The sequence below is a fragment of the Aquarana catesbeiana genome, linkage group LG09 (genome assembly GCF_042186555.1).
Source record: "Aquarana catesbeiana isolate 2022-GZ linkage group LG09, ASM4218655v1, whole genome shotgun sequence".
Lineage (NCBI taxonomy): Eukaryota > Metazoa > Chordata > Amphibia > Anura > Ranidae > Aquarana > Aquarana catesbeiana.
The window spans coordinates 257,621,840-257,642,223 of record NC_133332.1 but is presented as its reverse complement, the minus strand read 5'-3'; the positions used below and the strand labels follow the sequence as shown (position 1 = coordinate 257,642,223).

The window sequence follows — 20,384 nt, the reverse complement described above, 5'->3', positions numbered from 1 at the left end:
CTGAAGAACTGATTTTCCATAAGAACAGCCACAGGGAAGTGAAAAAGGGTGCAGAGCCAGGTGGAATTAGAGTTGCAATTAAGGTTCTGAAGAGGGTTGAAACAGATGAGCCATACAAAAGCAGGCATGCAGGAGCAAACGTTATCAGAAATACTGATCCCCACCCAGATGCATGTTACGCAGTTCAGAGGGTTAGAGTGTGGTCCAAGTAACGGATTCTATGACAATGTAGATCAAACACTACAAGGGTCATCAATTTGGTATTCACAGTATGGTTAAGGTGACATCTAGTGCATTTCTGAACACTTAGACATTTATAATAAAGCATCCATTGATCTGTTACATTTGTCTACAGCATCAGCATGCTGCACGTTCCTATATCTGACAGCCAAATTCAAGGCAGACCTTTAAGGCTGTGATTTCTCTATTTTTCATTTTAATAAAAACTGAATCCAGTCACTTTTTCCACACTCTTTAACCACAGACCTGTACTGGGCCAATCTCATCTAATTGAAAGCAAAAAGATGTGCATGCCCATCCACAATATACAATGGCCTTAATACACAAACAGGATTATTATAGCTGTAATTATAACATCAGCTGGCTGGACGGGGAATACAAAAGGATTAACCTACTCTAATACTCTATATCTGTACGAGTTAAGGCACATTGAGGGAACTGCACCTTTTAAAAAAACTTTAGCCGTGTTGCAAATACATTTAAATCATTGCAACACCATTCCTACAATGAAAAGCCTAAAAATGTTCCCAGTCCATTTACTCAACTACATAGTAGACTGGGTTGTACACAGCTGTTATATAGCCAGGGTCCTTGTAGGAAAGGACCTTAAACCCTAACAAATACATTTGGTTAGGAAGTGGTTCAAGGAAACCACATATGTGAGAACTGGCAATGCATATCATTGCCAGTGAAAATTAGGCTTATAAGTGTACTACTTGTATTTGGCAGAGCAACTTTCAGAAAAGTTGCACATTTGACTAGTACGCCACTACAACCCTAGTCATGATCCACCAGATGGAAGCACTCCAATTGAATTGTAGACATTTAAGCGTTGCCTCTAACATTTTAGCTACGTTGGTAGTTTGAAGGAAAACTCCTACTGTTTAATGATTTGAGCGATGGTACCGCTGACCAGCATTTAAATATCCAGGGCTCCATTTTGCATTAGTCTTATTGGGCTGGACAAAACGCATCACGACAGAATAGTCCATAAAACTAACATCTAACTCCCCAGCTAAAACATATGTTAGATTCAAAATGGAAAGAGACACTTTACAGTAAGAGAACCCAATCCTGTTATGCAACAGCTGTTAACACCCACATTACAGCATTTTATTGTCAGATAGACCAGCAAGATGATCCATTTAGATCTGAGCAGTAAAATGCTTCCAATTTTACAGGAAAAAGGGACAGTAGAGATCGGTCAAGACCAGCAAGCTGCTTACCTAGCCCGTGACCTCCGATTGACACTGAGGTGAAAGGGCAAAGAGCAAGGAAAGGACATGTGAGACAAGGTGACAATGTGAGGGTAAAGTGCATAACAAAATAAACACAGCACAGATAAAATGTTCATCATGACATGTTATGCGATAAACCGTGTGCAGCGTGTGTACGTAAAAAGCGTGTGAGGAGAGCAAACGGTCTTACAGGCATTCCACATTATACCCTGGTGCTATATAACAGTTCAAAACATCACATGTTCTATGGGCTAGAACAACACTGATCATAGGTAAACAATGGAAAGCATTGTCAGCAGCAAATTACAGTCATTCATACTGCAAAACTGCAAAGACCCAAAAAAGGTATGTACTGCCAATGCCTCCATTTGTCCATGCTTTCACCATGCAAGGCCCAATTTTTCCAATTATGACCAGTGCTGACTAGTTAAGCCTCCAAGCTTGAGAAAAGCTTTAATAATCACAAGGTAACAGGTCTTCTATTGCATGTGTTAAATGAGCAAAGGCGGCATATTCACGGGCAAACAAAAAGTACGGACGAACATAAAACGCCAACTTGGGCTGTTCCCTACCTGTCACCGTGCATTTGCTGGCATCTCCCGTTGGCACAGCACGAATACGGTAAGGAGAGTATGGGATCTCATCCCCTCCATATTTGATGAGAATAGTGTACCGTCCAGTCATATCTGGCACATAGGACACTGTATAGGTGCCATCTTGGTTGTCACGGATGGTAGCCTTCTTTGGTTTGCCTTCAGGATCCTGAAATCAAGTTGAAAATAAACCATTTTGCAGCAAAATCAGAAATGGTATACAAATCCCAAATCTACAGGAAACACGGTTGACAAATTTACTAGTTACAGTTTACTTACAGTGATCTGTACAGCAAGGAGACCTTCGCCAGCATCCTTGGCATCAATGGTAAATTCTACAGGCAAACTGGCTGGCACACCAGTAGTGTTTAATCCTGGTCCACTGGCTTTCACCTTGCTGGCATCATGAGTAGGCAAAACCTTCACTTTAAATGGGCTGTGAAAAAAATTGGTGGGAGTTAAAAAACAAAACAAGTACTGCTTAAACATCACACAAGACAAGTCTACACACCAGCATAGGGTAGCATATCAACTGACTGACCTGCGTGGCACCTCATCATCACCATACAGCACAGCAATGTTGTATGGTCCCTCACGGCTAGGCACATAGTTGACAGTCTGTGTTCCGTCACCATTATCTACAACCTCCACTGGTTCCACAAGACCTATGAGAAGCAGAACAGGGTCTTAAAATTACTTCATTAAATAAGAGTAGGAAAAATAATAATAATAATAATAATAATAATAATAATAATAATGTTACAAGGTAGGGAAGAGACAAATGGATTGTAAAATTTACCCTTTGGTCCTTGCACTTTAACTTGCAGTGGAGCAACACCAGCTTTGCTTGTGTCAACTGTGAAGGATTGTGGGACATTCGCTCTGACAAGCCCTGGGCTCAATCCTGGACCAGAACACTTCACTTTGCTGCTATCAACAACATCAGTAACTGGAACCTTGAAGGGACTTCCTGTAGAGTCAGGGCACAAGTTGTAACAAAGTGGCAACATCTGCCACTGAAAGCTGATTGGTTGATATGATCTACTACTAAAATGTTAGCAACGTGCTGCATATACAGTTGTGCTAATAAGTTTACATACCCTGGCAGAATTTACGATTGCTTGGCCATTTTTCAGAGAAAATGATAAACTTTTTTCACTCATGGTTAGTGTTCGGCTGAAGCCATCAACTGTGTTTACTCTTTAAATCATGACAACAGAAACTACCCAAATGACCCTGATCAAAAGTTGACATACCCCAGTTCTTAATACCATGCATTGCCCTCTTTAACATCACTAACAGCTTGAAGTCTTTTGTGGCATTTGTGGATGAGGCTCTTTGTCTTCTCTAAAGCTGCCTATTCCTTTTGGCAAAAAGCTTCCAGTTCCTGTAAATTCTTGGACTGCCTTGCATGAACTGCACGTTTTTAAGAACTCCCCAGAGTGGCTCAATGATATTGAGGTCAGGAGACTGAAATGACCACTCCAGAACCTTCACTTTAACCTGCTGTAACCAATGACAGGTCGACTTGGCCTTGTGTTTTGGATCAGTCATGTTGGAATGTCCAAGTACGTCCCATGTGCAGCTTCCTGGCTGATGAATGCAAATGTTCCTCCACCATTTTTTGATAACATACTGTATTCATCTTGCCATCAATTTTGACCCAATTTCCTGTGCCTTTGTAGCTCACACGTCCCCAAAACATCAGGAATCCACCTCTGTTTCGCAATAGTGTACCTTTCATCATAGGCCTTGTTGAGTCTTCTACAAATGTTGCATTTATGGTTGTGGCCAGAAAGCTAAATTTTGGTCTCATCACTTCATCACTGTGCTGTTTGCTGTATTGTAAGCGGCATATTTTGTGGCATGTGTGTAGTAATGGCTTTCTTCTGGCGACTCGATCACGCAGCACATCTTTCTTTAAGTGCCTCCTTATTGTGCATCTAGAAATGGCCACACCACCATGTTTTTAGAGAGTCCTGTATTTCACCTGAAGTTATTTGTGGGTTTTTCTTTGCATCCCGAACAATTTTCCTGGCAGTTGTGGCTTAAATTTTAGTTGAAACGAAACCACGGTCAGGTAGACCAACAGAAACCCTCATTTTCCACTTCTTGATTAGAGTTTGAACACTGCTGATTGGCAGTCTCAATTCCTTGGATATCTTTTTTATATCCCTTTCCCGTATTATACAGTTCAACTACATTTTCCCGCAGATCCTTTGACTATTTTTTTGCTTTCCCATGACTGGATGAAAGATGCAAGGGTCTGTCAGGAGTCCAGAAACTCATTGACCTTTTATACACACACTAATTACAAGCAGACAGATCACAGGTGAGGATGGTTAACTTTAATAGCCATTCAAACCTGTGTGCATGTCATTAGGCCAAAATCACCAGGGTATGTAAACTTTTGATCAGGGTCATTTGGGAAGTTTGTCGTCATTATGATTTAAAAAAGGTAAACAGTTGATTGATAATAAATGGCTTCAGCCAGACACTAATCATGAGTGAAAGAAAGGTTTGTTTTCATCATTCGTAGTCTCTGAAAAATGGCCAAGAAATCAAACTCTGCCAGAGTATGTAAACTTTTGATAGATTGAGTTTTCCCAACTACTTACCAGGAACCTGGTGACCACCATAGGTGACATTTAAGCTGTAAGTGCCTGGCTCATATGGAATGTATTCCACGGAACAACTGCCATCCTTGTTATCTGTGCAGGACATCTTGGCTTCAGATGGACCTTCAACAGCTAGTCCAAGTCCACCAGTGCCAGCTCCCCTAGAGAAGAATTTTAGGTTAAAGCTTTCCAAATAGAAATGCAATATCCATAAACCATTTTATAAATTCTTGATTAAAAGTAAAGTCACCTTGTTTCAACTGTAAACTTGTTAGGCTTGTTTGTTGTTCCATTCTGAATACCAGGGCCATGAACTCTCACCCTGCTTGGATCGCAACCTTCTGTTACAGGGACTCTGAAAGGGCTGTTTGGTGTGGGATTTCCATCGTAAGTGACATCTACAGAATGAACACCTAGAAAAGAAGCCATATATTTGAATGTGACCACGTGCAGTTGTACAGTTCCTTCTAACTACCAGTGCATCTTCAACTCCCATCTGAAGAAAGCTTTGGTAATGGTCTTGTGTATCAATGGCAATACATTTAGATCTAAAAATGTACCAAAAAAAAAAAAAAAAAAAAAAAGTCTTACCTTCTTCATAAGGAGTATATTCCACCTTGTAAGTACCATCACCATTGTCCTGAACATAAGCCTCAGTGAAGTTACCAGAAGGATTAGACACTCTTGTCTTAACATGTGGCCCTCCAGCTTTAGACAGGGCTCGAGCATCCACATTAAAGTCTGTAGTGGCTTCTCTGAAAACACCTGTAAAAAGGTCAGAGGTTAATGACATTGGTAGATCAATACCTAGACAAACAGCTTTCCATTTCATCACTCAGTACCACACCTTTTCCTTCAACTCCTGGTCCATAGACTTTAACGCCAGATGTGTCAAGTGCTGGTTTAACTTGCAATTTGCTGGGAAAATTGGGCACCATCTGGCCTCCATACTTAATGGTAATAGTGTAAATGCCTGGGTATAATGGGATGTATGTGATGGTGTATGTGCCATCTCCATTGTCCTGGATATGAACCTCTGCCTGCATTCCAGTGTCCGAGATAATTTCAATGGTCAACTCAGCACTTCCAGCATTAGAGCAGTCCACATTGAATGTGCCAGCTTCCCCAACCTGAGCTTGTTCTAGACCTGGGCCAGAACAGGTCACCTTGGTAGGGTCAAAGCAAGGCTCAATCTTTGCCTTAAAAGGAGAGCCAGGAATGTGTTTGTCAGCAAAGAGAATATTGATGTTGTAGTCGCCATGCTGTGTTGGCAGATAGTTGACTGAACATGTTCCATCACCATTGTCGAGACATTCTATCTTAGCTTCACAAGGACCTTCTACTGTCAAGCCAAGGCCTCCCTGGCCAGCTCCTTTAGTATCGATTGTGAATGGGGCAGGGGCACCAACATTGCCTCCCTTCAATCCAGGGCCAAAAGCTTTCACCTAGAAAGAAAAAAAAAAAAAAAAAACAAAAACCAAAAAAAATCAAAACTGGCAAGATACCACAAACACTATAGCTTTACAACTATTCAGACAAGTTTACAGATTAAAAAGTCAGTGCTGTATAGAAGGCCTAAAAATTAAAAATGCAAAATGCAATTACTAAATTTGCATACGTTTAACATGTTAATTTTTGCAGCTGAACAGTTCAAAGCTTTTCCCAGAATAAGTTTTTGAAAAAAGCATAACATCCATGACCCTTTAAAATAGAGGTCTATTAAGAGACCATAACTTGGATTTCCAGTTACTGCTTTGTTAAAAAAAAAGATGAGTTTGAGTACACTTACCTTTGAAGGGTTGGTTGGTGGAACTGCCTCTACAGGGAATGGGCTGCCAGGAACTGGAACTCCATCATAGGTCACATCAACCTCATAGGGTCCTTCCTCTCGAGGTATGAACTTAACAGTACTATTGTCAGGACTCAGGCCTGGCTCCACTTTGCAAGGAACCGACTTGTTAGATGGGCCTGTGATCTTAGTAGCCACTTTGCCTTGCCCACCAGCACCTTTGGATTTCACTGTAAACTCTTGGTCCTTTCCAACTTCCACCTCTGAAGATGAAACATATGGGTCAAATCCAGACAGTCATCATCTTATAGCATTCGTTCCACTCTAACATGGAATCGCAAGTGAATAATAAAAAAAAAAAAACAAAAAAAACCAAAAAAAAACAAACACACTTGTATTTGGAACGTCAAAACCATGAAACGCTTTAAGAAATTGGAAGAAAAAAAAGGGATGTTCCATAAGGGTACCCTGTGTAATATAGCTGCTGTACCCCAGTTACTGCAACATGCTTCAGGGGAAAAAAAAAAAAAAAAAAAAAGCTGAAGTATTTCACTTTTTGCAATTACCAGTAATACAGAAAGTGTTACAAGTGTCCAGTGAGATGCAAGCGAGTAGCTACAGGAGAGGGAGACATGCTCAAGCAACATGGTTGGACACATCTCATTTATGCAGTACTTATACAATTTCTGATAGGTCACTGGATACTTGGGAAACAATTTTTTTTTTTTTTTTTTATATAAATCTTGGGCCTTTTCATTTCTGCATTCTAGAAACCACCTCTCGATGCACACTTTTTTGCTTAAACATTATCTAGGGGGTTTAACATGGGATAATATCAGTCTATCCCTGACTTCCCTTTAGTTGTCCTATATCAGGTTTCTGTGCAGGCACCCCCATGTCATCCCAATTTGACAGGTCAGCTGGTGTGAGGCATGATTGTAACATAAAAGGTCCAGAAATTAAGAAATAACAAGGTTTTAGTAAATATAAGCGTTCTTGACATTCAAACCAATCTATGCAAGTCAAACACCAGAACCAAGATACATACTGTCTCCGAGTCCAGAAACCTTGATTTTGCTGAGGTCCAGAGTTGGAGCAATGCCAACAGGGAATGGGCTCTTTGGGATGTGATCCCCACCGTAAGTAACATTCACTCCTAAATTACCCTGATAAATAAAATCATGTAAGGTTAAGTAAAAAGATAAAAAAAAAAAAAAAAAAAAAAAAAAAAAAGCTACAATCCATTTACCTGTTGTACTGGGGTGTACTTCACAGTGTAAGAGTTGTCAAGGTTATCAATGATGTCAAAGTCCTTCACAGCATCACCCTTGGCTGGCCCAGTAAAATTTACATCTAGTTTGGCTTTGCCAGCTGCCTTTGTGTTAACAGTGAAGTGAGTGGGCTTTCCAATTTCCACACCTAAAGAAAAAGACGATTCTTACATTAAAATCTTTTAACAAACATGCTCAACAAAAGCATGCCTCACCATCATTTGCACTCACCACTCTTGTTCAAGCCTGGTCCATCAGCCTTCACCTTGCTGGCATCATGGGATGGATCAACTTTAATGCGAATGGGACTTGTAGGAGTGGCCTTATAGAAAAGCATAGTTTAAATAATTTGGCAAACAACCACAATAGCCAATTAAACTTTAATGTCATACATAATGTAGCGTACAGGCCACTGAAGTTTGAAGCTTAAAAAGCAATGGAACAAGTTACCTGGCCAGCAAACAGAACCATGATTGTGTAGCTTCCAGCTCCTGGTGGAGTATATTTCACTGTGAAAGTGTCATTATCATTCCGGATGATGTCAAAGTCTATGTCAGCTTCTGCTGGTCCTACTACTCCAGGAGCACATTTTATGCCAATGCTGACATCCCCTGAAGAGATATATAAAAGCAGTAAGTCAGTACTGAGATATATTGGGGCTAGCGCAAAGGATTTTGTACAAGTTTGAACATATAATTGCAGGTATGTATAGGTTATGCTTTAACCAGCATCAAGTACCTGATCTTAAAGTATTTTTTTTTTTATAAAAACAGAAGGTGGCAGCACATGGAGCCCATAAGTGCTGCATTTACAAAGAAAAAAAAAACAAAAACAAAAAAAAAACAAAAAAAAAACCCCACACAAGTGGGCAACGCTGCATAAATATCTGAACTGGATGGTCAAGCATATATTATATATACACATATGCACACACAAATATATACATACACACACAGAAATCCATGCACGACCATAGCGCACGCGCCCCCCCCCCCCCCCAAAAAAAAAGCAAATTTTCTAAATAAGCCAGAGTGCCAACATATTAGCCTGTACAGGTCCATGAAGTAAATCCAAAACTAGCGCTCTGATAGCTCACCTTGACCAGCTTCTGTGCAGTCCACAGTAAAATATGTGGGCTCATGTGCTTTCAAACCAGTCTTTGCCACACCAGGTCCGTAAACTTTCACTTTGTTGGGATGGCTGCCAGCACCGACGGTCATCTAGAAGAGATATGAAGTCCTCTTTAGTTAACATAGGACCACTTAACACTAGCGATTTTACTGCTGGCCACAAATCACTAGTAACAAGATAAAAAAATAAAAATACCCTGCTCAAGTGGTGCATTCCCTTTACTTGAAAATTTAGTTTGGCAACTTAGTAGCAAATGGAGGTAGAATATTGGTAAAGTTACACATTTGGGGGCCAGCATGCACAAATCATATATTCTAATACAGCTGGGGAGTCAATGGCAGAGAGCTGGGTGTTCTACCAGATCACACCTAATGCAACGCCAAGCTGCAGTTGCAAAAGCAAGCAAAATCCTTTGCATTAAGGAGCTATGGACTGCAGAGGGAGACATCATTTTGTCCCTGTACAAATTAGTAAGACCTCATCTAGAATATGAAGTAGGGTTTTGGGCACCAGTTCTCAAAAAGGATATTGGGGAACTGGAGAAAGTGCAGAGAAGGGCAGCCAAACTGATAAGAGGCATGGAGGAGTTCAGCTATGTGGGGGGGGGTTGATCAACATGTATTAATACAGAAGTAGTCCATATAGTGAATTTGGTGTAGCGTTCACTTTCAAGTAATTACAGGAAGACAAGAGGGCACTCTTTATGGCTGGAGGAAAAGATGTAACCTCCAAATACAGAAAGGCTTCCTCACAGTAAGCGGAATAGACTCCCCTCAAGAACTGGTTATGGCCAGCTCAGTAGATGGGAAAAAAAAAAAAAGCCTGGATACATTCCCAAATTAATTAATTATAACTGCATATTAACCTTTAGAGGCAACACCAGGGGTAGTTGATCCAGGGAATATTAAATTGCCTCCCAGGGGGTTTAACTAAATGGACTGGCAGCTTTTCAACCTCATACTACAACTATGAAGCAGTTAGAGGTTGGTTCTACAGCACTTAACCAGCAAGGGAGGGTCTTTCATTTGAGAGCTGTGGGTGCACAGTGTTCTACCACTGGCAAGGCATCACCAGCTGGAGAAATTCCAGCAGGAAATCAACTAGAGCAGGATCAGCCAATTTTTAGGCATAAGCTTTTATCATGACACCTGGACAATTTCAAATCCAATAAAGGTTCCAGTAGTCCAATTTAACACAGTGGAGCATGGCAAAATTACGCCAAAGTTCTACAACCTAACAAGTCTGGCTTCTGAGAGACTATCCGCAGAGCACAGCCCGACTTACCCTGAAGGGGCTGTTTGGAATATTGACCCCTCCCCAGGATATCACAGCAGTGTGCTTCAATGGTTTCTTTGGAATGTAACTGCAGCTGTAAGTTCCATTGCCATTATCCTTTGTGGTGACCTCAACTGGGTTTCCTTCAGAATCCTGAGGGGAAAAAATAAAAACCCCATTATTCAACATTTGGAGGTGGTCACAACTTTAAACAGCGCTTCCAAAAATCACTTACTTGCACAGATGCCTTGAGTGGAGCCTTGCCTCCATGTTTAGCATCAACTGTAAATTCAGCTGGTTTGTTAATAGCCAATCCAGTCTTCTCCAACCCAGGTCCATAGGCTTTCACCTTTGACAAAGGATACAAAGTTTAGTTAGGTTTCTGAAGATTTAAATACTTTTGTAAGAAAATCTAAAAAAAAATTAAAAAAAAACAAAAAAAAAAAAAAAAAAACACAAACCACACAAACACTACTAAAGGAAATCCACCAAAAAAGCTAGGCAAAGATGCAAATAGAACAGTTTAGGATTTTTGGGTGAGGGACAAGTCTTTGGGGGAAAAGGGTTGGTTACAGCTCTTCCATCTATTCCCCCAACAATGCTTACTTTCTCTGGATAGAAGTCTTTGGGAGCAGGTTTAATTTCTGCCATGAAGGGGCTCAGTTTTATATCTTCGTTGTTACACAAAACATGTACAGCATATTCTCCAGCCTCCAGTGGCCAGTAACGCACATCACATGAGCCATCTCCTTTGTCATCACACTCAATCTTGGCTTGAGATGGTCCTTCCACAGAAAATCCTATTAAGATAAAATGAAAAACATGTGAACCTATCTTAACACAATGGCAACCACTAATTAAAACCAGTTTATACCCACCCTTCTTGTTCCCCACCAGTCCTTGTCCCCCCTCATACTTTTGCTCCTCTTCTCCTTTAAACTATCCTTTTCGGCTAAATATAGCCACAACCTGTAACTCAAAGTATTCTGATCTACAGTTATGAACACATCACCCAGGATACATGAGAAAACACCACCACTTGAATGCTGTTAATTCCCCACTTTTAGTCTAATTACTTTGAGTTCCTTGGTCCCCGGACGCAGCAGGACCCCAAATGGGCGCCCGGACCACAGGAAATTTCACTTAAATGATTATCAGCAATATGTCTGAAAGTTAACCTTAATGTCACGATATCTAGTTTTCTATATGTTGATGATAGAATGCATAACACTTTTTTCTATGTATATCTCAATTCTATTAAGCCAGGAAGCCTGTTGTCGGGCACCTGGTCCTGTTCACGTTTCCTTATGTTTAAAAAATTTTTTTAAATACAATAAAATTCTTATTAAACCTAAAATCAGTTTATAAGTTTAGGTTAGTAGTCAAGAAAACCTGCACTGTAAGACATCCCAGCAGCCATAGTTTACATCAAAGCCTTTGTTTTGCAGTCAATGATCTGAATGGCTACAGCAATCTGCTGCATCAGCGGTTTGCAACCATGCAGATAGCTGTCCAAAAGGAATGAAGACAATGGATTACCATGACAGCCAAGTAGTTAAAATTTTGGCTGCTATTGCCAACCACTGAGTTTGCTCAGCACAAATCTGTAAACCTGTCTGGTTAGAAATATGGGACATTCCACTATTGAACTGCCTGACAGTACATGCTGCACAGCAATCAAGGAATATTGGTTCTGGAACATGAACCTTGGAGGTCAGATATGGCAATTAACTGTCTTGACAGATCCTTTGACTAAAACAGAAGCAAAGTCCAGTTATATTGTACAACACAACCAGACTTTACACTTCTGAAAGGACCACAAAGCACTTATTGGGCTGACTGTATTGCGCTTACAGGTTGAAAATTAGGTCTGAGTAGGATGCAATCTACTTTGCTTACTAGTTTGTCCACCTGAGATAGGGACTCACCTAAAGTACCAACATCATCACCAATGGCTTCAACCACAAAGTCTGCAGATTTTCCAACAACTCCTCCTTCCAGACCGGGACCCCATGCACGTACTTTTTGGTGCCCACATTCTGTGCCAACCTTCACCTCAAATGGACTAAAGGCAAAAGAAAAAAAAAATTAAATAAAAAAAATTTAAACAAGTAAATTTCAGAACAGTCATTTATGAGGATCACAATTCCTGCCAAAGTTTCTGGCTTGTACCAGGGACTTGAAATCTCCAGTCAAGCTAAAAAAAAAAAAAAAAAACCCCCAAGAAAAGTATCCCTACTAAAACGTCTCCCAATTCCTGCTCTGGCAGCAACTCCATTTTGGATCAGCCTTCACTTCAGACCCATACCAATGGTCACCAGGACAAATGGGAAGGGCGACAAACCACAAATAAAAAAAACAGATAGTGGTAAAAAACAGTTAGAATTCCATATCCAAAAGCCGCCATATCAAGATCTAACAAATCAGATAGTCTCACCTTCTTGGGATGTGCTGTCCTCCCCATGTAATTGTAACAGTGTAATTTCCAGGCGTGCTTGGATAGTACTCAAAGGCATAGACCCCATCACCCAGATCCTTTTGTTTAACACGTTCTTCCGTTCCCTCTGCAGATAACAGAATAAGCATTTGATTAGGTTAATTTGTTAAGCTGACAAAGTGTGGTATAAAAGTAAAAATAAAAAATAAACTGCACTCTAGGATTGCAAAGCATATTTCACCCAAATGCTTTAAGGATTTTAGGTGCAATGAAAGGTCATTTTAGACATTTGCAATTCCAATTACGCAAATACAAAAAGGTACTTCCATTAGCCTGCTAGAAAAATCCAAACTGGAAAAGGAGGTGTTATGAAATGTGCTTATCCCAATTAGATAAACCACCAATAGTTCCTACTACATCTAAAACTTAACCCCCCCCCCCCCCTAAAAACTTTAGGCCACGTTAGTTCTTCATGCAGATACAAAATAGATTACATCTAGGCAATAGGTGCGCCAAGTTAGGTACAGTGTGCAGAGTTCAGGAGTTAATCTACAAATGAGAATGAGATCATTCTGAAAACTGTCCACTGAGTGTGTGCAAGGATCAGCTATGAGTAAGCATCATTCGATGTGAAACGCGTTAGCCTTGATCCCTTTTATATCCACTTTTTGATGTGACTGTTTTTGGATTTTTACCTAATTTTTCCAATAAAGATACCTTTTTCATGGAGTGCGGCAATCCAGGATTTTCTTTTTTCTGCGTGCAAGGATCTGTTAGATCCGGGAGCTGCCGAGCAAAGCTGTCCCTTGTAAACACAGAAGGCTTCTGTATTTACAAGTGACTGCACGGAGCAGGAGCTGAGGGTGAGGGTGAGAACTGGGATGTTCCAGCTGCAAAACTGGGTGAGAGCCACAGAACAGGGTCTGGCAGGCTAGATTCGGCTTGCGTGCCTTGTATGCGACATATGAAAAGAACACAGTCTGCATAAGCCAATGCTTTTTACTTGCCTGTCCCAGCAGTTGTCTGCTTTCCTGTGCAAAGCCTCCTGGAAAATCTTCACATTCAACACGCTTGTTTCCTGTAGCAACGTAGGGGCACAGCCAGCAGTGTGGAACACAGGTATCAGACACTACCAGACGCGTGTCGTAAAGATTTTTTGGACTGCTTTGCTCAGAAAGGGAGCAAATTCTGCAAAGGAATTTTAGCTTGGCTGTTGCTCTGCTTTATAAAACACTGAATTGTAGATTCCTTTTACCATTCTACAGAAGTACTGTATATATTAATGTCCAGAATAAAGTAAAATTGAATGACAAAGAATGAATACGATACCGCAAAAACTACTTTAAAAACAGATATCACTAAACAAAACAACACACAGATCAAAACCAAACACACCCCACACAAGGAAGAAGAGGAAACAGTGGCCAGTAGATGGCAACATTTTACTCACTTGGTCCCTTGATTACAACTTTAAGTTCTCCACTTCCTGCTCCTTTGGTGTAGACCTTGAAGTCAGCCGTCTCCTTCACGCGTACACCCTTTGGCTGCAAGCCACGGCCCACAGCACGACAGGCAGTGGGGTTCGAAGCTACACAAGAAACCAAGAACGGTACATATTTTCACAACAGCAAAACCTTCAGATGTCACACAAAATCAAAACCATCCATACAAAATGCATGCTTCTGTTTAACTTTTTAGCAATACTACCGCCATAATCTGACTAGACCTTGGACATAAGTTAATGCAACCAAAAGCCCCACAAAAAAGGACTTAAAAGCCTGTTGGAAAGGCAATTGTCCAGACACCCTCACCCAGCTAGTGGGGCCAAGATCATGGATGGCATCTTTTACAGTGTTCATGAACCACCCCCTTGGACTAATCTGCAGGGTCAGTTTTTTGTTGTGCCACTTGGAAAGTCTAAAATTTTAATCAACTAAAGTGGAAAGTCACCAATGGATGATACTATGAGCACCAAAACACGACTATGCATTTTAAGGTGAAGGGGAAAAAAGAAAAAAAAAAAAATGGAGTTATTAAACAGGAGATATCATCCAATGAAGACACTCGTTGGAGTAACAACCATTTAAGGTGTGTGTGTGAGAATTTCCCACACTGGAGATCTTTCTTCGCACTTCCTGTGGTGTCACGGTGATAGGAAGAGAAGGGAGAACCCCTAACTGAACACAAAAGGTAATAAAATCAGAAACTTTTAGGTTTGGAGAGAGTAGAAATAAATTAGAATGCCTGTAAAAAGGTCTACTGCTTCATCCCTGGTTATGGTTGCAGTTAAACATAAAAGTAAAGAAAAACCCCACACTTTGGGAGGGGTCAACAGGAAGTGAAGCGAAACCTCCCCATTGGGACACAGATGGCAAACAGGCTATAACCCTCCCATATTCTGTCCAAAATGGAAGCCTATTGCCTTTAGTTCAACCTTACACAGTTCAACCTTTCCTTTTGCATCCAACACTATTTTTGTCTTTAGATCTATAGTTAGGCCCCTTTCACACTGGGGCGGTTTGCAGGAGTTATTGCGCTAAAAATACCACCTGCAAACCACCCCAAAACAGCCTCCGCTGTTTGTTCAGTGTGACAGCCCGAGGGCTGTCACACTGAAGCAATGCGCTGGCAGGAGAAGAAAAAAAATCTCCTGCAAGCCGCATCTTTGGAACGGTGAAGGAGCAGTGTGTATTCACCGCTCCTAAACCGCTCCTGCCCATTGAAATCAATGGGACAGCGCGGCTATACGAGTGGTTTTAACTCTTTTTCGGCCGCCAGCGGGGGGTTAAAACCGCACCGCTAGCGGCCGAATACCGCAGTAAAACAGCGCTAAAAGTAGCGCTGTTTTACCGCCGACGCCCCCCTACCGCCCCAGTGTGAAAGCAGCCTAAGGATAGATCAGAGCAGTCCCATTGCTGAACATTTTATTAATGATCTTTATTGTGGCTCTGAAGAAAATTTCTGTTTGCATTATCAGTCTTATTCAGTAAACTGTATTAGCCAGAGTAGCATGAAAGACCATAGCAAAAAGCTCTGAAGTAATAAGATATCCTGTTTCCACTACTATAGAGCTAACAGAAACGTGCTGTATAATGGGATTTGGTCCAAAAAGGGGCAGCTGGTCTGTTTTCACAGAATTAAAGTTCTCCATGATCTTTTCATGTGGGTTTTCTCCATTGCCATACGTGCAACATGGAAGACACCCCTTTTACACATAGCCATTAAAAAAAATAAACAAATAAATATTTTACATTCAGCAGACAATAGATGCAAGGAAAGCCCAACTGAAAATAAAAATCGATTAAAGTAGATGTGATCACAAATGAATGTAGGATGGGTGAATGTTAACACACACAGTCCAATGCACACTTCATGCACATATACCGTGAAGACTTCACGTCCAAGCTAGCAAGAGGAAGACTGCAGGAAAAGACAGGAGAGATCCAGCAGGTTGACCTACTTTCCACAGGTGAAGGCATGAGGAAGAGAGAAGAGATAGAGCAGAAATACAAAGACAGTCAATAGTAGGTGTAAAAGAAATATCCTGGAAAGACAAGCAAAATAGACTGAAAAAACACTTTTTAAATGCAAGATAACCACCATGTGACCAAAGGGACCATTACTCGTGCATAGATCACAATCAAATCCAGCTATGCATCCAATTTGTTTGGGCAGAATCTCCACTATATGGGTTGAATTAACAGACTGCTAGATACAAAGGGGCCAGATCATGAAAGGAATTGGTGCCCAAATCACAATTATTCTATTTTTTACTATATGGCCTATGGACTATTGGCTGCCACTGAATGGATTTGTAATTTCCATTTCTGTGTTTTATTCATCCTCTCCATGTTCCAACACAGCTGTGGTTCTGGAAGTTTGAATCCATAGTCTGCCTGCGGACTACAAGGCTATTATCTTGGAGAAACAATTCGCCAAGTAAACTTGGGTTTTGGCCATGCAGAGCAAAGCAACAGGTTTACTTTATTGCAATCCTCATCTGCTTACTCTTGGCTGAATGGATAAGCAGGGGAGAAAATAAAATCCTATGAAAGCCATCAGCTATGCTGATCAGCACAGGGGTTAAAATGAAAGTCTGTACCACTGCAGATCGTAGACAGGAAGGGGGTTTAAAGTAAACCCGCTGCTCTGCCCTAAATGGGCAAACACATTTAAGACGTCAAAATAACGACAGTGGAGGGGAAACAAATTTAATTCTTGCCCAGTAACTACTAAAAGTTTTTTGATTCTTCCAGGATATTGAAAAATTGAAGCCCAAGTAAGCTGGGACATGGGCAACTCTACAATACAGAATTTTTTTTTTTTTTTTTTTTTTACGAAGGAAATAACCCAGTCCAAAAATACACCAAAAAGGTTAAATTGCAGTGGTAAAAATCTTGCTTTTCTACATAGCAATTGCAGAAGAGTGGCTTTAGCATGCAATTAGCATTTAATAAAACCTGCAAGTCAGAGGACTGAAGATTTGTGGGGCCCAATCAGGCAGCATAGGCTTGCCAAATGTTAACTGTCACTAGTGTAGGGTCAATGCTTATAGAGTTCTGTTGCATATGAGAGATTGTATCTCTAACATGCCTACATGCAAGATCACAAAGCATTGGTGGTTTTACCTTTATATCCATCAAGACTGTTCTCTACCGCCACAAGCGTTGTTTTTAATGTACTTTCTGGACCAGAAAAATTTAATATGCTAACTGCACATAAAATGCCCAATAACTCTACCCAGCTTTATCAGCTTTTTGATGGTCGGACCAACCCCCCCCCCCCAATTTGTTTTTCGATATCGAAAGACAGTGGCATATATAGCAGGGGAAGGGGTATGCCCACAGCACTGTGAAAGTAGTGTAACGTATAGCAATAGAGTTTCTACTGCAACTTGCACAGCACCGCTTTTAGCACTGGGCTGTCCTAAACGACCACCCTGTGTACATTGGTGTCTTGCAAGTTGCAGTAGAACCCAAACTGTCCTAAACAACCCACAAGAGTGCTTCCTTCTTGTATAATGGGCAGACTAAATTCACTTTGTATTTCTCATGATGTGAAGTTTAATCATGCTAAATGTCACAGGTTGGCCTGCATTTGGATTTATACTAGAGCCGCGTATTGATTTTTGTTAGGATTCACAAGGAAACCATTGTTTGTCATCTGAATAGTCTACAGGTATGCGCCACGCACGGCCCTGAAGATATTACATTAGCAAGCAGCATTCAGATACAAAAATAAATAAATGTCTGTACCTTGCCCAATGGTGACTGTGTACGGGCTCTTGGGAATCTGACATCCAGCAAATGTTATGAAGATGGTGTAAACTCCTTCCATGGTAGGTTTGTAGGTGCAGCGGTAAGTGCTGCTGCCTTTATCCTCCAGCTGGACATCTGCTGTATCCTTCTTCCCATTTGGGTCCTGAATAATTACCTCCACATCACCGAGACCAGCGCCTGCAAACAAAAAAAGCCAACACAAAATTGGAATGGTTGTCAGTCCGTACAAAAACATTGATTTCAGCAACTGGCAAAAGCTTGAAAACACTTGGTACCTCAGTTTGATCTAGAGTTTAATATGTCCCTCTCCAGTCACATTGTTTTACTTAACCTTTTTCAAGAGAAAATAAAAAACCTGTTTGGGTCAGGGGGTATGGAAGAAAAAAAAAAAAAAAAATTCTAACTTGTATGATCCTGCACTCCCCAGAAGCCAGCACACTTCTAGCAGTGGACAATGTATTGTAGTTTAGGCAACACCTGCAACAACTAGCAACAATGCCAATGACAGCAGTAGTCTGGAGTTTCTCGCTGTTGCAAGTAACTACGTGTAGCCGCCGAGACTGTTAACCGACAGGTCACCGGCGTACCTGATGAAGGGGTCCTGCACAGCCCTGAAACACTGCAAGATGTGAGCATTCTTGAATAAAACTTTGACGTCAATTGAAAAGCATCTGTGTACGTTCAAATATGTACACTGATCTGTCTTAGTGAATGGGTGCGGCTGCCGCAGCTGACAGCAGAAGCAGGAATTGGCAACGTCTAGCCACTCATTCACACTGGCAGTAGCCACCAGGGTGAATGTAGCTTTTCGTCAGAAGACCTGCAACCCCCAGGAGCGTAGGGGAGAAGAGACTGGTCTAGCAATGTGGAGGAAGCCTGCGTGACTGATGGATCAGGAAAGATGGCTTTTTGGTCCCCTAGATTTGACCCTTCCAGTACAGGAGGATTTTTACTTTCCCTGGAATTTAGCTTTAAATAAAGAGGTTTTGATTTTCCGGCTGTAAACTATAGCAGGCAAAATGATGTCACATGAGTAGATCCCAGGGAAAAACACCTTCCAGGTTTTTATTAAGATCTCGGGGCTGAGTGTCATACGGGCTGCTTACTCTGGCTACGCTAATACCAGTGAACGCCACGTATCAATAAATCTGTCCTTGTGTGATTCTAGTCATCTCAAGCCAAAACCTTAATGAGGCTGATTAGCTAAAAGGCGTATACAATAACTTAAATAAATCTTGGTAGTGTTCATTTTGAAAACCGTATTATGTTCAGATGTAACAGGAATTTGATTTTCAAAAATGTAAGTTTCAATGACTTTAGTCAAATCAATCTTAATGCATTATAGATAAAACTGAAGGATTAGAGGGAGTTTTGGAAACCTCGATGGGAAATGACATTTCATTCTGTGATTTACAAAGTAACACGCTTTTGAAAACTGGCAGGTGAGCTGCCTATACAACCAAAATCACCCTTTCATGGACAAGAATCTTGCCAGTAAGAAACAGATTGGCTGCTAGACCCAATGCAGGAAGATTAGAAGACGTGCATACGAAGTGGGGCAAATGCCAATGTCAGGCAAGCCAGAAAAAAATACTTAGAAGTAAACAGCTGGTATAAATAAATGCCCAAGATAAGGATGCCTAATTGGCTGTTATAAACTATGGGATTAACAGCTTTCAACAGTGCCATATGCAGCAAGTCAAGGACTAGACTACAGCTGTTTGAACAAACACACAATTGCACTTACAATTACTCCTAAAAAAAAAAAAAAAAAAACAATTTAAAGCGCAACGTCACCCAGAAGGGGGAAGTCCTACTCTTGCTCATTCAGGTGATCAGGTTAAAGGATTTAATAGATCAAGTCATGTCAGGAAGTTGCAAGGTACAGATTGCACAAAGCATCTTCATACAATGCACATTTGAGGGGCTCTCTGGAATCTAAATTCAGGAGTCAAAGCAATTCCAGATTAAAGGTTAACCAAGCGCAAAAGTACAGTTGCATCATTCTTGATGCAATTAGCAGCTCATCCAGATTTCACTTGTTTCTTGGGTACTCTAAACGCCGGTCAGATGTTCACTCTTACCTGCTGTGAAGATTTCAAAGTAGGTGGTCTTATTAGCAAGGTTTCCAGTGGGCTCTAGTCCAGGTCCCTGCGCGGTTACTTTACTGGCGTCCCCTTGGGATTTGTCGACATTCACTTCAAAGGGGCTCTTGGCGATGTTTTGGCCAGCAAACAGGACAGTAACCTGAAAAAATTTAATTTTACTATACAGGATTTATATAGCACCTACAGTTTGCCCAGCGCTTGACATGAGGGCAGACAGATACAGGAGGAATTAGCCAACACACTACATCAAGGATATGCAATTAGCAGACCTCCAGCTGTTGCAGAACTACAAGTCCCATGAGGCATAGCAAGACTGACAGCCACAAGCATGACACCCAGAGGCAGAGGCTTGAAGGAACTTGTAGTTTTGCAACAGCTGGAGGTCCGCTAATTGCATATCCCTGC

The 20,384-nt window shown here is 41.1% G+C and overlaps 1 protein-coding gene across 4 annotated transcripts in view; it reads right to left on the bottom strand.

The window, feature by feature from the left end:
- FLNA (filamin A) overlaps nucleotides 1–20,384 on the bottom strand; it is a 158,040-nt gene that overhangs the window by 24,381 nt on the left and 113,275 nt on the right. For 2 of the 4 annotated variants that reach the window (XM_073600256.1, XM_073600259.1), the window contains exons 8-30: nucleotides 19,956–20,118; nucleotides 17,848–18,048; nucleotides 14,043–14,180; nucleotides 12,593–12,719; nucleotides 12,084–12,220; nucleotides 10,762–10,955; nucleotides 10,391–10,504; nucleotides 10,165–10,308; nucleotides 8,846–8,969; nucleotides 8,200–8,360; nucleotides 7,981–8,071; nucleotides 7,728–7,897; nucleotides 7,527–7,644; nucleotides 6,479–6,741; nucleotides 5,537–6,134; nucleotides 5,281–5,454; nucleotides 4,940–5,102; nucleotides 4,690–4,850; nucleotides 2,871–3,041; nucleotides 2,613–2,736; nucleotides 2,351–2,507; nucleotides 2,051–2,240; nucleotides 1,467–1,490 (exon numbers count right to left, since the gene is read on the bottom strand). In XM_073600256.1, the coding sequence (XP_073456357.1) occupies nucleotides 1,467–1,490; nucleotides 2,051–2,240; nucleotides 2,351–2,507; nucleotides 2,613–2,736; nucleotides 2,871–3,041; nucleotides 4,690–4,850; nucleotides 4,940–5,102; nucleotides 5,281–5,454; nucleotides 5,537–6,134; nucleotides 6,479–6,741; nucleotides 7,527–7,644; nucleotides 7,728–7,897; nucleotides 7,981–8,071; nucleotides 8,200–8,360; nucleotides 8,846–8,969; nucleotides 10,165–10,308; nucleotides 10,391–10,504; nucleotides 10,762–10,955; nucleotides 12,084–12,220; nucleotides 12,593–12,719; nucleotides 14,043–14,180; nucleotides 17,848–18,048; nucleotides 19,956–20,118 (3,907 nt within the window). The remainder of the gene's footprint in view (nucleotides 1–1,466; nucleotides 1,491–2,050; nucleotides 2,241–2,350; nucleotides 2,508–2,612; nucleotides 2,737–2,870; nucleotides 3,042–4,689; nucleotides 4,851–4,939; nucleotides 5,103–5,280; nucleotides 5,455–5,536; nucleotides 6,135–6,478; nucleotides 6,742–7,526; nucleotides 7,645–7,727; nucleotides 7,898–7,980; nucleotides 8,072–8,199; nucleotides 8,361–8,845; nucleotides 8,970–10,164; nucleotides 10,309–10,390; nucleotides 10,505–10,761; nucleotides 10,956–12,083; nucleotides 12,221–12,592; nucleotides 12,720–14,042; nucleotides 14,181–17,847; nucleotides 18,049–19,955; nucleotides 20,119–20,384) is intronic. The other 2 variants (XM_073600257.1, XM_073600260.1) reach the window with 1 other exon arrangement.